The sequence below is a fragment of the Oncorhynchus mykiss genome, chromosome 2 (assembly GCF_013265735.2).
Source record: "Oncorhynchus mykiss isolate Arlee chromosome 2, USDA_OmykA_1.1, whole genome shotgun sequence".
NCBI classification, from domain to species: domain Eukaryota; kingdom Metazoa; phylum Chordata; class Actinopteri; order Salmoniformes; family Salmonidae; genus Oncorhynchus; species Oncorhynchus mykiss.
Genome location: NC_048566.1, coordinates 50,708,181 through 50,723,373, shown reverse-complemented (window position 1 = coordinate 50,723,373; position 15,193 = coordinate 50,708,181). Strand labels below are relative to the sequence as shown.

The window sequence follows — 15,193 nt, the reverse complement described above, 5'->3', positions numbered from 1 at the left end:
CCACACACTCAACCCGGTGTGCCTGGCACCTACTACCATACCCTGTTCAAAAGCACTTCAATATTTTGTCTTGCCCATTCACCCTGTGAATGGCACAAATACACGTCTCAATTGTCTCAAGGCTTAAAAATCCTTCTGTAACCCGTCTCCTCCCCTTCATCTACACTGATTGAAGTGGATTTAATAGGTGACATCAATAAGGGATCATAGCTTTCACCTGGTCAGTCTGTCATGGAAATAGCAGGTGTTTTGTATACTCAGGTGACCGTCTCTAAAAAGCACCTGTTCAGTGAATTAAGCAAATACATACTCAGGCTATTAATTGAAGTTTGACAGTTTATTAATTTAACAATATGTTGGTTATTGCCTTGGATTGAATAAGAACATATCATGATGTAAATAAAATGTCCTATATTTGGAGACAATTTGCACCACTTCTATAGAATCACCCATATTTTGTATTTTATTTAACTAGGCATGTCAGTTAAGAACAAATTCTTATTTTACAATGACAGCCTACCCCAGCCAAACCCTCCCCTAACCCAGACGACACTGGGCAAATAGTCTGCCGCCCTATGGGACTCCCGATCACGGCCGGTTGTGATACAGCCGGGTATCGAACCAGGGTCTGTAGTGATGCCTCTAGCACTGAGATGCAGTGCCATAGACCGCTGTGACATTAGGGAGCCAAAATAGGGCATAGGCTGCCATTTGGGACCCAGAAGACACTCATGGCGCATTTCCATACATGATTTACCCCAGTGTTTAACGCAGAAGGGTCAGACTCATCTGTTTCCATCTAAACGGGCCGGCACCCATATCTCACTGGGCCATGGCTCTGTCTCACTGGGCCATGGCTCCGTCTCACTGGGCCATGGCGCCATCTCACTGGGCCATGGCTCCGTCTCACTGGGCCATGGCTCCGTCTCACTGGGCCATGAATCCGTCTCACTGGGCCATGAATCCGTCTCACTGGATCATGGCTCCGTCTCACTGGGCCATGAATCCGTCTCACTGGATCATGGCTCCGTCTCACTGGGCGATGAATCCGTCTCACTGGGCCATGAATCAGTCTCACTGGGCTCTGAATCCATCTCACTGGGCCATGAATCCGTCTCACTGGGACATGAATCCATCTCACTGGGCCATGAATCCATCTCACTGGGCCATGAATCCATCTCACTGGGCCATGAATCCATCTCACTGGGCCATGAATCAATCTCACTGGGCCATGAATCAGTCTCACTGGGCCATGAATCAGTCTCACTGGGCCATGAATCAGTCTCACTGGGCCATGAATCAGTCTCACTGGGCCATGAATCCGTCTCACTGGGCCATGAATCCGTCTCACTGGGCCATGAATCCGACTCACTGGGCCATGAATCCGTCTCACTGGGCCATGGCTCCGTCTCACTGGCCATGAATCAGTCTCACTGGGCCCTGAATCCATCTCACTGGGCCATGAATCCATCTCACTGGGCCATTAATCCATCTCACTGGGCCATGAATCCATCTCACTGGGCCATGAATCCATCTCACTGGGCCATGAATCCATCTCACTGGGACATGAATCCATCTCACTGGGCCATGAATCAATCTCACTGGGCCATGAATCAGTCTCACTGGCCATGAATCAGTCTCACTGGGCCATGAATCCATCTCACTGGGCCATGAATCAGTCTCACTGGGCCATGAATCAGTCTCACTGGGCCATGAATCCGTCTCACTGGGCCATGAATCCGTCTCACTGGGCCATGAATCCGTCTCACTGGGCCATGAATCCGTCTCACTGGGCCATGGCTCCGTCTCACTGGCCATGAATCAGTCTCACTGGGCCATGAATCCATCTCACTGGGCCATGAATCCATCTCCACTGGGCCATGAATCCGTCTCACTGGGCCATGAATCCGTCTCACTGGGCCATGGCTCCGGCAGACCTGCTCTCACTTGGGGTCACAGCCAGGCCACTGGTACTTTTCAGATGGTATTTCCATAACAATGGCCAACTGTGACCTTTAACACCTCCTCACAAAGCAACTCTGTTGATTATTGATTCTGCTCTTCAAAAGTCCTCATTGTCAGCCCTTGCTTTGGGAACACAAATTCCCGGGTATAACATAAGGGTGTATACACTAGTGTAACACTGGTGTTACAATCGAAAAGCAGCAATCAGAGAGAACTGGACTATGCATTCCCAGATGGTTGCAGGCTAAGCTAGGAGCTAGCTGATCCTTGTTAGCTCAGGCGAGAGTGTTGGGGAGTTATATTCCAGGCAGAGCTCTCTTTATGTTTTCACTCCTACACTTCTTTCCATGTTGGGCAGGGGGGCTAGTTTAGGGAGGGGAAGAAATAAGAGGGAGAAAGGTGGACAGAGAGAGGAGACAGATTCTAGGCGTGCATGTGGTCTCCGACAGCCTCTGCATGCATGCTTCTACCCACAGCTCCAGCCCTATCCTCCTGTCCCAACCCCGGCCCTATCCTCCTGTCCCAACCACGGCCCTATCCTCCTGTCCCAACCCCAGCCCTATCCTCCTGTCCCTATCTTCCTGTCCCAACCCCGGCCCTATCCTCCTGTCCCAACCCCGGCCCTATCCTCCTGTCCCAAGCCCGGCCCTATCCTCCTGTCCCAAGCCCGGCCCTATCCTCCTGTCCCAAGCCCGGCCCTATCCTCCTGTCCCAAGCCCGTCCCTATCCTCCTGTCCCAAGCCCGTCCCTATCCCCCAACCCTATCCCAGACCTAAAACCTATCCCCCAGCCTCCCCCTTGCCCTATCCTTCAACTGCAGCCCTAACCCCCTCCAGGTCCCAAACCTAGCCCTATATCCCAACCCCACCCATACCCTCAGGCCAACCCCTCTAGCCCATCCCAGCCCTAGACTAACTTCACATTATAAATGGTGTCCTGGTCCTAAAAATAGTATCTGAGGCAGGACAGGCCCCATGCACCGACTGTCTCACTCACTGGAAAAAGACATGGTGACCCCCCCTACCACCGCCCCTGTCCTCTAAAATGAATACCCATGTGACATCATCCACCCCAACCCTTCCTAACCCACCCCTCCCCTCCTTCCAAACTAGCTTATACCTCTGTTAAACTATCCACCCCAACCCCACCCTCCTGTCCTGCCCTTCCTTCTAAACTAATACCCTTGTGACACCATCCACCCTGTTTTCTGACTCAGCTCATACCCCACAGTCAGCCAATGTCCCCTGTCCCCCATGTCAGGGTCACCTCACCTCTCTTTACCCCCTGTTGTGACACCCTCACCAATGAATCCCCTCTTCCTCTTATATCATGCTCCATGTGACAGTACAACCCCGTTATAGCACAGGGTCACTCCTGTCTAGATCTCAGAACGGGAATGGGGCCACCAGTCCTAACCTGGGTGCCTGTCTGTTTCTGCCTTAATTAACTTGTCAGTTTTATTTTGTAAGGTGACAATTTGGCATGGTTGAATGCAGGCCTAGGTTACCTAGAAGCCAGTACCTTGGCACCACCAGTCACTGTCTGTCCCTTATGTCAATCTGACAGTCACCTCCCTTGGGTGGGTTACTATGTGGCCAGACACACACACACACACACACACACAGGAGATGGCTGCCTTCACCTCCCATCTCGCATTTAACCAGTTTGAGCAAGGTTTGTCCTCCACTGTTAATCATTGCCTACCATCTGGCACACCCTGGGCTGATCCACACACTCAAACAGAAACAAACACTCAGCGACAAGGCTGGGTGTGCCCCACAGAGACAAGGCTGGCCTCTAAATGACAGGGCCTCTCCCTGTGCTCACCATTAGGCCTGCTGAGGCTGCTGCTGCCCTGCACAGGAATGTATTATAGGCCCTGTTTATAGATTACACCTCAGAGCTGGCCTAATCCATGCCATGCACACACACACACACACACACACACACACACACACAGGGCCGCATACCCGCAGACGCACACACAGGAAAGGGAGTGAGCTCTGTATCTCGTGTAGCACTGACGAGTGACGACATCCGATTCATGTCTCATTGCAGCATGACTGTCATTCATCATAATGAGGCAACTACACTGACTACAGAAATTGATTTATGTCATGCTCATAGAAAAACAATGGCTGAGACCAAAAGTAACGTGGAGGTATCGCAGAGATCATGTATAATTTGTCAGCATGATGATAGATTGGTAAGAAATCTATTCAATGAATCATGAGAATCCTTACTGCTGTATGAGGCTAATGATCTTGTGAATGATGAAGCTTGAAGGATGTTTTTCTTTCTGGTCCCTGGTTGAGCCTGAATTCTTCTCTTGCCCTCTGACCCTTTGCTACTGTACCGAAAGTTCTGGGCAGAAGACGCAGCATGCTGGGTACATGTACAGTATAGCTCTAGGCAGTACACCTGGCTCATTCCCAGGGTTGGGATTTGATCGAGCGCTACTGTCCCTTTAAGGAACTAAGATGGTGTCCTACAAGCTGCAGTGCATTTCCTTCCTGCCTAGCTCACACAGTGCACTTTAAAAAAAAACTGTACCACAAAGTTCGCACAGAGAGAGAGGATGAGAGCATGCTGTGTCACCCAAGAAGCAATGCACCCGTTCCCGTTCCAGTGTCTGCATGCGCGTTAATTGCCAACGTTTACAGAGGAGTGTACAGTTATTTGGAGAGAGAGAGATGCAACAGCACAGTCTGCTGTCGATTGTCGGAGCTATCGAACCAATCAAGCTCTCAGTAGCCTGCGACAGTCCCCTATCTAGCTGGAGAGCTAACTAATATGCTAGCTATTATTTTAAGTACCGTTGCCTAACGTTAGTTTGCCAGCCAGCTAACAATGTAATGCTGCGTTGATAAAGAAGTGGGAACGTGGTAATTATCAGTTGGGAACTCGTAAATATCCGTTTTATACCTTTACTTAACTAGGCAAGTCAGTTAAGAACAACTTCTTATTTACAATGCCAGCCTAGAACAGTGGCCTTGTTCAGGGGCAGAACGACAGATTTGTACCTTGTCAGCTTGGGGATTTGAACGAGCAACCTTTTGTTACTAGTCCACAGCTCTAACCACTAGGCTACCTGCCGCCCCCAGTTGAACACAATCACGTGCTTTGAAGTCGTTGAGAAATGCCGATTGGCCAAGAGCTGAGTCAACCATAAACCACTAGTACAGCTATCATGCCTGTAAACAAATTGTGTTCAAAAGGTAATTTCCTTAGTGGTAACATCAGAGGTCAGTATGTGGGAAAGCTCGGGGCTCAAGGATGATAGATGAGTTTCCCACTAGTCATTTTCCCAGTTATGTGGTAAATACCACCTTTCTACTTGGGTATGAACGCACCATAACAGTACAGCTGCCTTCCACCTTGTCAGACACTCTTTAATTTTGTTTCAATTGGCACATGATGTAACTGACAATGTCAACGCATTTCAATATCGGCCGATCACAGTTTGCTGGACAGAGCAAAGTCAATAATGGTCAAGACTTACTTTCTTGCTTCGAGTCTCGGTGTGCATCTCGGTGGCTAGGGTGGAGTAGAGGGAGGGGGGTCGGTAGGGTGAATTTAAATAATAGTAATCTTGTTGGCAGTTTTCCACCTTTCGAATCAAAGTGCTATTTGGGAGAAAGGTGTACTGTTTGCCTCTTCGGATATTATTTTAGATCATATCCACGGCGTCGACTGATCCTCTTCCCTCCCCCAGTAGCGCCTCTCTCTCGGTGTGTTGTTGCCGCGTACAGTATGAAGGGTGATCGATGCCACCGAGAAGGAGGAGCTAGCGATGAGGGGTGATCAATGCCACCGAGAAGGAGGAACTAGTGATGACGGATGATCAATGCCACGGAGAAGGAGGAGCTAGCGATAACGGATGATCGATGCCACCGAGAAGGAGGATCTAGCGATGAGGTGTGATTGATGCCACCGAGAAGGAGGATCTAGCGGTGAGGGGTGATCGATGCCACCGAGAAGGAGGATCTAGCGATGGTTGGTGACACTTATAAATGATGAACATTTTATCCAGCTAGCTGGTTTACATGATTGTGCATAATGATACTGTACTATACAACTAAAGTATTTACAGTTAGTTAGTAGTAAGCTAACTCTATATGTCAATGTTTGAATTTGATATGGTTTGCAAAGTATTTGCCGTGGATTGCAGTGATTCGAAGCAACAAAACATAATTTTTTGTTATGATCATTTGTTTTACAATGACTGTAAAGCTTTTTAATGGGAATTCCAAAGCCCAAACTATTCAACATTCAATTGCCAAAACGTTTAAAATATTCAAATGTCTCTGTCTGGTCCACATTCAGTAGAAAACAATAGAAAAATAGGAAATTATTATGAAATAATAAAATATTTCAATTGTGTATGCACAGTGAGCTTCAAAGGTATTGGGACAGTGAACATTGTGTTGTTGTTTTGGCTCTGTACTCCAGCACCTTAGATTTGAAATGATACAATGACTATGAGGTTAAAGTGCAGACTGTCAGCTTTAATTTGAGGGTATGCTGAAATAGTCTATGTGCCGTGGCTAGGGTCAGTCTGTTATATCTGTTGTAATTATCCTGTCTTATTTGGTGTCCTGTCCCTCCCCTTCCGGAGGACCTGAGCCCTTGGACAAGGCCTCAGGACTACCTGGCCTGATGACTCCTGGCTGTCCCCAGTCCACCTGGTTGTGTTGCTCCTCCAGTTTCAACAGTTTCTGCCTGCTGCTATGGAACCCTGACCTGTTCACCGGACCTATCTGTCCCAGACCTGCTGTTTTCAACTCTCTAGAGACAGCAGGAGCGGTAGAGATACTCTCACTGATCGGCTATGAAAAGCCAACTGACATTTACTGCTGAGGTACTGACCTGTTGCACCCTCTACAATCACTGTGATTATTATTGGACTCTTCTGGTCATTTATGAATGTTTGAACATCTTGAAGAACAATCTGGCCTTAAATAGCCATATACTCTTATAATCTCCACCCGACACAGCCAGAAGAGGACTGGCCACCCCTCAGAGCCTGGTTCCTCTCTAGGTTTCTTCCTAGGTTCTGGCCTTTCTATGTAGTTTTTCCTAGCCACCATGCTTCTACACCTGCATTGCTTGCTGTTTGGGGTTTTAGGCTGGGTTTCTGTACAGCACTTTGTGACATCAGCTGATGTAAGAAGGGCTTTATAAATAGATTTGATTTAATACAGCTGGTGTCCACACCAGATACTGACTGTTACTTTTGATTTTACCCCCCCCCCCCCCCCCCTTTGTTCTGAGACACGGTATTCAATTTCTGTTAGTCACATGTCTGTGGAACTTGTTCAGTTTATCAGTTTATGTCTCAGATGTTGAATCTTACATTCATACAAATATTTACACATGTTAAGTTTGCTGAAAATAAACATAGTTGACAGTGAGAGGACGTTTATTTTTTTGCTGAGTGTATATATATATATATATATATATATATATATACACACACAGTTGAAGTCTGAAGTTTACATACACTTTCAACCACTCCACAAATTTCAAACTATAGTTTTGGCAAGTCGGTTAGGACATCTACTTTGTAAATGACAAGTAATTTTTCCAACAATTGTTTACAGACAGATTATTTCACTTATAATTCACTGTATCAAAATTCCAGTGGGTCAGAAGTTCACATACACTAAACTAAGTTGACTGTGCCTTTAAACAGCTTGCAAAATTCCAGAAAATTATGTCATGGCTTTAGAAGCTTCTGATAGGGAAATTGAGTCAATTGGAAGTATACCTATGGATGTATTTCAAGGCCTACCTTCAAACTCAGTGCCTCTTTGCTTGACATCATGAGAAAATATAAAGACATCAGCCAAGACCTCAGAAAAAAGATTGTACACCTCCACAAGTCTGGTTCATCCTTGGGGCAATTTCCCTGCTTAAGCCAGTACATGTCCAGGCCCGTCTGAAGTTTGCTAGAGAGCATTTGGATGATCCAGAAGAAGATTGGGAGAATGTCATATGGTCAGATGAAACCAAAATATAACTTTTTGGTAAAAACTCAACTCGTCGTGTTTGGAGGACAAAGAATGCTGAGTTGCATCCAAAGAACACCATACCTACTGTGAAGCATGGGGGTGGAAACATCATGATTGGGGGCTGTTTTTCTGCAAAGGGACCAGGACGACTGATCCGTGTAAAGGAAAGAATGAATGGGGCCATGTATCGTGAGATTTTGAGTGAAAACCTTCCATCAGCAAGGGCATTGAAGATGAAACGTGGCTCTGTCTTTCAGCATGACAATGATCCCAAACACACCGGCCGGGCAACGAAGGAGTGGCTTCGTAAGAAGCATTTCAAGGTCCTGGAGTGGCCTAGCCAGTCTCCAGATCTCAACCCCATAGAAAATCTTTGGAGGGAGTTGAAAGTCTGTGTTGCCCAGCAACAGCCCCAAAACATCACTGCTCTAGAGGAGATCTGCATGGAGGAATGGGCCAAAATACCAGCAACAGTGTGTGAAAACCTTGTGAAGACTTACAGAAAACGTTTGACCTCTGTCATTGCCAACAAAGGGTATATGACAAAGTATTGAGATAAACTTTTGTTATTGACCAAATACTTATTTTCCACCATAATTTGCAAATAAATTCATTAAAAATCCTGCAATGTAATTTTCTGGATTTTTTTTCTCATTTTGTCTGTCATAGTTGAAGTGTACCTATGATGAAAATTACAGGCCTCTCTCAAATGTTTAAGTGGGAGAACTTGCACAATTGGTGGCTGACTAAATACCTTTTTGCCCCACTGTATATACACACAGTTGAAGTCTGAAGTTTACATACACCTTAGCCAAATACATTTAAACTCAGTGTTTCACAATTCCTGACATTTAATCCTAGTAAAAATCCCTGTCTTAGGTCAGACCAAGCTTTAACTTCCTGACTGATGTCTTGAGATGTTGCTTCAATATATCCACATAATTTTCCTCCCTTATGATGCCATCTATTTTGTGAAGTGTACCAGTCCCTCCTGCAGCAAAGCACCCCCACAACATGATACTGCCACCCCCATGCTTCACACTTGGGATGGTATTCTTCTGCTTGCAAGCCTCCCCCTTTACCCCCCTAACATAACAATAGTCATTATGGCCAAACAGATCTATTTTTGTTTCATCAGACCAGAGGACATTTCTCCAAAAAAGTACGATCTTTGTCCCCATGTGCAGTTGCAAACTGTAGTCTGGCTTTTTTATGGAGGTTGTGGAGCAGTGGCATCTTCCTTGCTGAGCGGCCTTTCAGGTTATGTCGAAATAGGACTCGTTTACTGTGGATATAGATACTTTTGTACCCGTTTCCTCCAGCATCTTCACAATGTCCTTTCCTGTTATTCTGGGATTGATTTACACTTTTTTTTTTTTTTTTTTTTACACGTGCCTGTTTGACCTCGCTACAACGCCTGGGCATGCTCCTGATGAGGTGGCGGATGGTCTCCTGAGGGATCTTCTCCCAGACCTGGACTAAAGCATCCGCCAACTCCTGGACAGTCTGTGGTGCAACGTGGAGTTGGTGAATGGAGAAAGACATGATGTCCCAGATTTGCTCAATTGGATTCAGTTCTGGGGAACGGGCCTTCCTCTTGCAGGAACTGCTGACACACTCCAGCCACATGAGGTCTAGCATTGTCTTGCATTAGGAGGAACCCAGGGCCAACCGCACCAACATATGGTCTCACAAGGGGTCTGAGGATCTCATCTCGGTACCTAATGGCAGTCAGGCTACCTCTGGCGAGCACATGGAGGGCTGTGCGGCCCCCCAAAGAAATGCCACCCCACACCATGACTGACCCACCACCAAACCGGTCATGCTGGAGGATGTTGCAGGCAGCAGAACGTTCTCCACGGCATCTCCAGACTCTGTCACGTCTGTCACGTGCTCAGTGTGAACCTGCTTTCATCTGTGAAGAGCACAGAGCGCCAGTGGCGAATTTGCCAATCTTGGTGTTCTCTGGCAAATGCCAAACGTCCTGCACGGTGTTGGGCTGTAAGCACAACCCCCACCTGTGGACGTCGGGCCCTCATACCACCCTAATGGAGTCTGTTTCTGACCGTTTGAGCAGACACATGCACATTTGTGGCCTGATGGAGGTCCTTTTGCAGGGCTCTGGCAGTGCTCCTCCTGCTCCTCCTTGCACAAAGGCAGAGGTAGCGGTCCTGCTGCTGGGTTGTTGCCCTCCTACGGCCTCCTCCATGTCTCCTGATGTACTTGCCTGTCTCCTGGTAGCGCCTCCATGCTCTGGACACTACGCTGACAGACACAGCAAACCTTCTTGCCACAGCTCGCATTGATGTACCATCCTGGATGAGCTGCACTACCTGAGCCACTTGTGTGGGTTGTAGACTCCGTCTCATGCTACCACTAGAGTGAAAGCACCGCCAGCATTCAAAATGGAACAAAACATCAGCCAGGAAGCATAGGAAGTGAGAAGTGCTCTGTGGTCACCACCTGCAGAAGCACTCCTTTATTGGGGGTGTCTTTCTAAATGCCTATAATTTCCACCTGTTGTCTATTCCATTTGCACAACAGCATGTGAAATTTATTGTCAATCAGTGTTGCTTCCTAAGTGGACAGTTTGATTTCACAGAAGTGGGATTGACTTGGAGTTACATTGTGTTGTTTAAGTGTTCCCTTTATTTTTTTGAGCAGTGTATATATATATATATATGTATATGTGTCATGTTCCAGAGTGGCACATCTCGGTGCAAGAGGCTTCACTACAGTCCCTGGTTCGAATTCAGGCTGTATCACATCTGACCGTGATTGGGAGTGCCATAGGGCGGCGCACAATCGGCCCAGCGTCATCCAGGTTTGACTGGGGTAGGCCTACATTGTAAATAAGAATTTGTTCTTACCTGCCTTGCCTAGTTAATTAAAGGTTCAATTTAACATTTTGGGGATAGGGGCAGCATTTTCACTTTTGGATGAATAGCGTGCCCAGAGTGAACTGCCTTCTACTCTGTCCCAGATGCTAATATATGCATATTGTTATTAGCATTGGATAGAAACCACTACTCTGAAGTTTCAAACACTCTTTGAATGATGTCTGTGAGTATAACAGAACTCATATGGCAGGCGAAAACCTGAGAAAAATCCAACCTTGAAGTGGGAAATCTGAGGTTTGTAGTTTTTCAACTCAGCCCCCATTGAAGATACAGGGTGATATTAGTTATGTTTCCCTTCCCAAGGCTTCCACTAAATGTGAACAGTATTTAGAACCTGTTTTGAGGATTCTACTATAAAGGAGGGGTTCATACGGGCTCTTTGAGTGAGTGGTCTGGCAGAGTGCCACAGCCTCAGTCTGGCGCGCTCACTTGAAAGGTAATTACGTTCCACTTCATTTGTACAGACAAAGGAATTGTCCGCTTGGAACATTAATTAAGTTTTATGTTAAAAACATCCTAAAGATTGATTCCATACTTAGGTTGGCATGTTTCTATGGGCTGTAACGGAACTTTTTGAACGTCCGATGTTCGGCGCGACCTGAACGCGCTTTTGGATTTGTTTTCCAAACGCCCTAACAAAAGAAGATATTTGGACATAACTGATGGACATTTTCGAACAAATCAAACATTTATGGTGGAACTGGGAATCCTGGGAGTGCATTCTGATGAAGATCATCAAAGGTAAGTGCATTTTTAAAATGCTATTTCTGAGTAATGTTGACTACCCAATATGGCGGGTATCTTTTTGGCTGCTTGTTGTCTAAAGGCTGTACTCAGATTATTGCATGGTTTGCTTTCTCTGTAAAGTTTTTTTGAAATCTGACACGGCGGTTGCATTAAGGAGAAGTTTATCTAAAGTTCCATGTATAATAGTCATATCTTTATCAATGTTTATTATGAGTATTTCTGTAAATTTATGTGGCTCTCTGCAAATGAACTTTATCAAACAAAACATACATGTATTGTGTAACATGAAGTTCTATGAGTGTCATCTGATGAAGATCATCAAAGGTTAGTTATTAATTTTATTTATATTTCAGATTTTTGTGACTCCTCTCTTTGGCTGGAAAAAATGGCTGTGTTTTTCTGTGGCTTGGTGGTGACCTAACATAATCGTTTGTGGTGCTTTAACTGTAAATCATTTTTGAAATCAGACACTGTGGCTGGATTAACGAGAATTCTATCTTTAAAATGGTGTGAAATACTTGTATGCTTGAGGAATTTTAATTATGAGATTTTTGTTGTTTTGAATTTGGCGCCCTGCACTTTCACTGGCCGTTGCGGGTGGGGGGGGGGGGGGGGGGTTCCGCTAGCGGAGCGGGGTTCCTAGACAGGTTAACTTCTTCGGGCTAGTGGGCAGTATTCGGAAGTTTGGATGAATGAGGTGCCCAAAGTAAACTAGCTGTTACTCAGGCCCAGAGGCTAGGATATGCATATAATTGGTAGTATTGGATAGAAAACACTCTAAATGTCTGTGAGTATAACAAAACTGATATGGCAGGCGAAAACCCGAGGACAATCTATCCAGAAATGTTTTTTTTCCAGCTTACCCTTGATTACTATGGCTGTCAATTGGAATATAAAAGGACTACCTCCCAGATTGCAGTTCCTAGGGCTTCCACTAGATGTCAACTGTCTTTAGAAATAGTTTCAGGCTTGTTTTTTGAAAAATTTGCTAGAATTTGTAGTTTTGGTGTTTGTTGCGCGTTCCGGTGAGTGAGCGTACTTCGTTATTTATCCCCGGTAATGGTCTCCGCTATTTCTGACTTTTGTGACGCCTCTGCTTGGTTGGAAAATGTATGTAATGCTTTTGTGTGTGGCCGCTGTCCTCAGTTAATCGCATGGTGTGCTTTCGCCGTAAAGCCTTTTTGAAATCTGACAAAGGGGCTGGATTAACAAGACGTTAAGCTTTAAAATGATGTATGACACTTGTATTTTCATGAACGTTTAATATTACGATTTCTGTCATTTGAATTTCGCGCTCTGCAATTTCACCGGACATTGTCAAGGTGAGATGCTAGCGTCCCAATGATCCGTAAGAAGTTTTAAGCATTGAATACATTGCAAGTTGAGGGATTTTCACAACAGTAGCCGGGCTATAAAAAGTCTATTGTCCTGCTAATAGGAAACATTTTCATGACAGGCTACATTCTTTATTGTAACCACAATGTCACACATAATTTGCATCTACCTTTCCAATTACTTTTAGAGTTTGGGATTTACAAATGTGTGCTTTTAATTATTAGTTACATGGTTTTAGTTTGAATGTGCAGACTTTTTTTCTTTAAATGATTGTTTTATGTAGGATGCTACATTTTTGATCAGTTGCAATTGTAAGTAGGCCTAATAAAAAAATACTGCTTCTATTAGGATGTCAAGCCTCATAGCTGGCTGAGTTATTTTATAAAGGTCTAGGTTCTGAAGACATAGACTCCAATTAAGCCCTCTTGTTGTTTGTAAAGTCAAATTAAAATGAAGATTATTGTTGAAATGAATTGCTCGACTGGTGTAGGTTTTCTCCGGTTGACACCACTTGTTCTTTTAACCTGTTTAAACAAAGTGAATATAATTATTAATTAATTTAGAATTATTTAAAAGCCCCTTAGGATCTGTGAAAATATCTAACGGAAAATGCCCCTTAGATATTAAGTTAATGTCCGCCAATCCCCGAAATGTAATTATTGGCAGATAGTCACGTCATTGAATTTTTTTTCTTCTTCGATATACTGTAGGCCTACCATAGTCATAATGAGTCTCACTAGTGTTGAGTAATGTGCTGTTAAAAATTGTGTAGGTCTTATTTATTTAAAGAGCATATAAAAGAAGCAAAAGCCTACAACTATTTTAGCACAATTTCGCGCTGCTCTAAGGCAAGCATTGGGACTGGTCTTGATAAATTACTGACATTTTTATTTTCACTTTATCTCTATTTTGGGTATTGGTTAGACAAGAATTAGAAAATTAGGGTGCAGAAATGTTATCTTAGCGTAACCTTTATTTAACTAGGCAAGTCAGCGTCTTAAAGATTAGCCCCTTGTTTTTCAATTTTTGCCTAAAATAACATAACCAAATCTAACTGCCTGTAGCTCAGGCCCATAAGCAAGGATATGCATATTATTGGTACCATTTGAAAGGAAGCACTTTGAAGTTTATGAAAATGTGAAAGGAATGTAGTAGAATATAACACAATAGATATGGTAAAAGATAATACAAAGAAAAAACAACCGTTCTTTTGTATTTTTTTGTACATCATCTTTGAAATGCAAGAGAAGGGCCATAATGTATTATTCCAGCCCAGGTGAAATTTCATGTCCCATGGAAGGGACACCCATCCCAAAGAAGTTCGAATAAATTCTAATTTACAAGGACAGCCTACTCCTTCCTTGTGCCCTGTGGGAATTATTTAGCTAAATAGCCCAGTACTGTACTGCCGCCTGTCACATTGTATAGCGCCATATTTTCCGTTCCAGCAAGTACCAGTCAAATATTTGGACTCATCTACTCATTCCTGGATTTTTCTATATTTGTACTATTTTCTACATTGTATAATAATAGTGAAGACATCACAACTATTAAATAATACATATGGAATCAGTTAAGAACAAATTCTTATCTACAAGGACAGCCTACTCCTCTCTCCCCAACGGGGATTTGAACCCCGGTCTCCAGCGTACCCAGCATTCTGTAGTACAGACATGGCCTGCTCTCCCTTATGTAAGGAAATAGGCACTTTCCCATGTTTACTACAGTATGTTTTGTAGACTGCACATTAGCCTAATAAAAAAATAAACACATTTCGTTAATAAAATAATGCAAAAAAAAATAATCATAATGCAGATGTTGATTTAGTTATGGATCCATAATGAATTACTATGGGAATAAATATCACTAATTTACAGAAATATTGGAACAAAGTTTTCTGATGAAGGCAAACAATTTAGTATCCTCCAATCCTGTAGCCTTCTCCCAACCGTCACGTTGTACAGCACCATATTCATCCTAATGTGCCCTATTCATCCTAATGGAAACCCTGAGAGTTTTCTACATTGTAGAATATGGGTATGGGTATGCTTGTCATCGGCCAGGCCTAGGGAGTTTTTAAGGATAAAAAATAAACGGAATAGAGCAAAGCCCATGCAAAATCGTAGAGGAAAACCTGGTTCAGTCTGCTTTCCAACAGACACTTGTAGCGGCAGATTTCCTGCTCTTCGTCTGAAGAGGTGTAGCAAGGATTGGACCAATACGCAGCGTTGT

The 15,193-nt window shown here is 44.4% G+C and overlaps 1 protein-coding gene across 4 annotated transcripts in view; it reads right to left on the bottom strand.

The window, feature by feature from the left end:
- Positions 1–5,794, bottom strand: part of LOC110491126 (Krueppel-like factor 8) — a 166,510-nt gene extending 160,716 nt beyond the window's left edge. Inside the window, exon 1 of one of the 4 annotated variants that reach the window (XM_036950140.1) lies at positions 5,468–5,794. In XM_036950140.1, the coding sequence (XP_036806035.1) occupies positions 5,468–5,494 (27 nt within the window). In that variant the 5' untranslated portion in view covers positions 5,495–5,794. The remainder of the gene's footprint in view (positions 1–5,467) is intronic. The other 3 variants (XM_036950156.1, XM_036950131.1, XM_036950145.1) reach the window with 3 other exon arrangements.
- Positions 5,795–15,193: the final 9,399 nt, after the last annotated feature.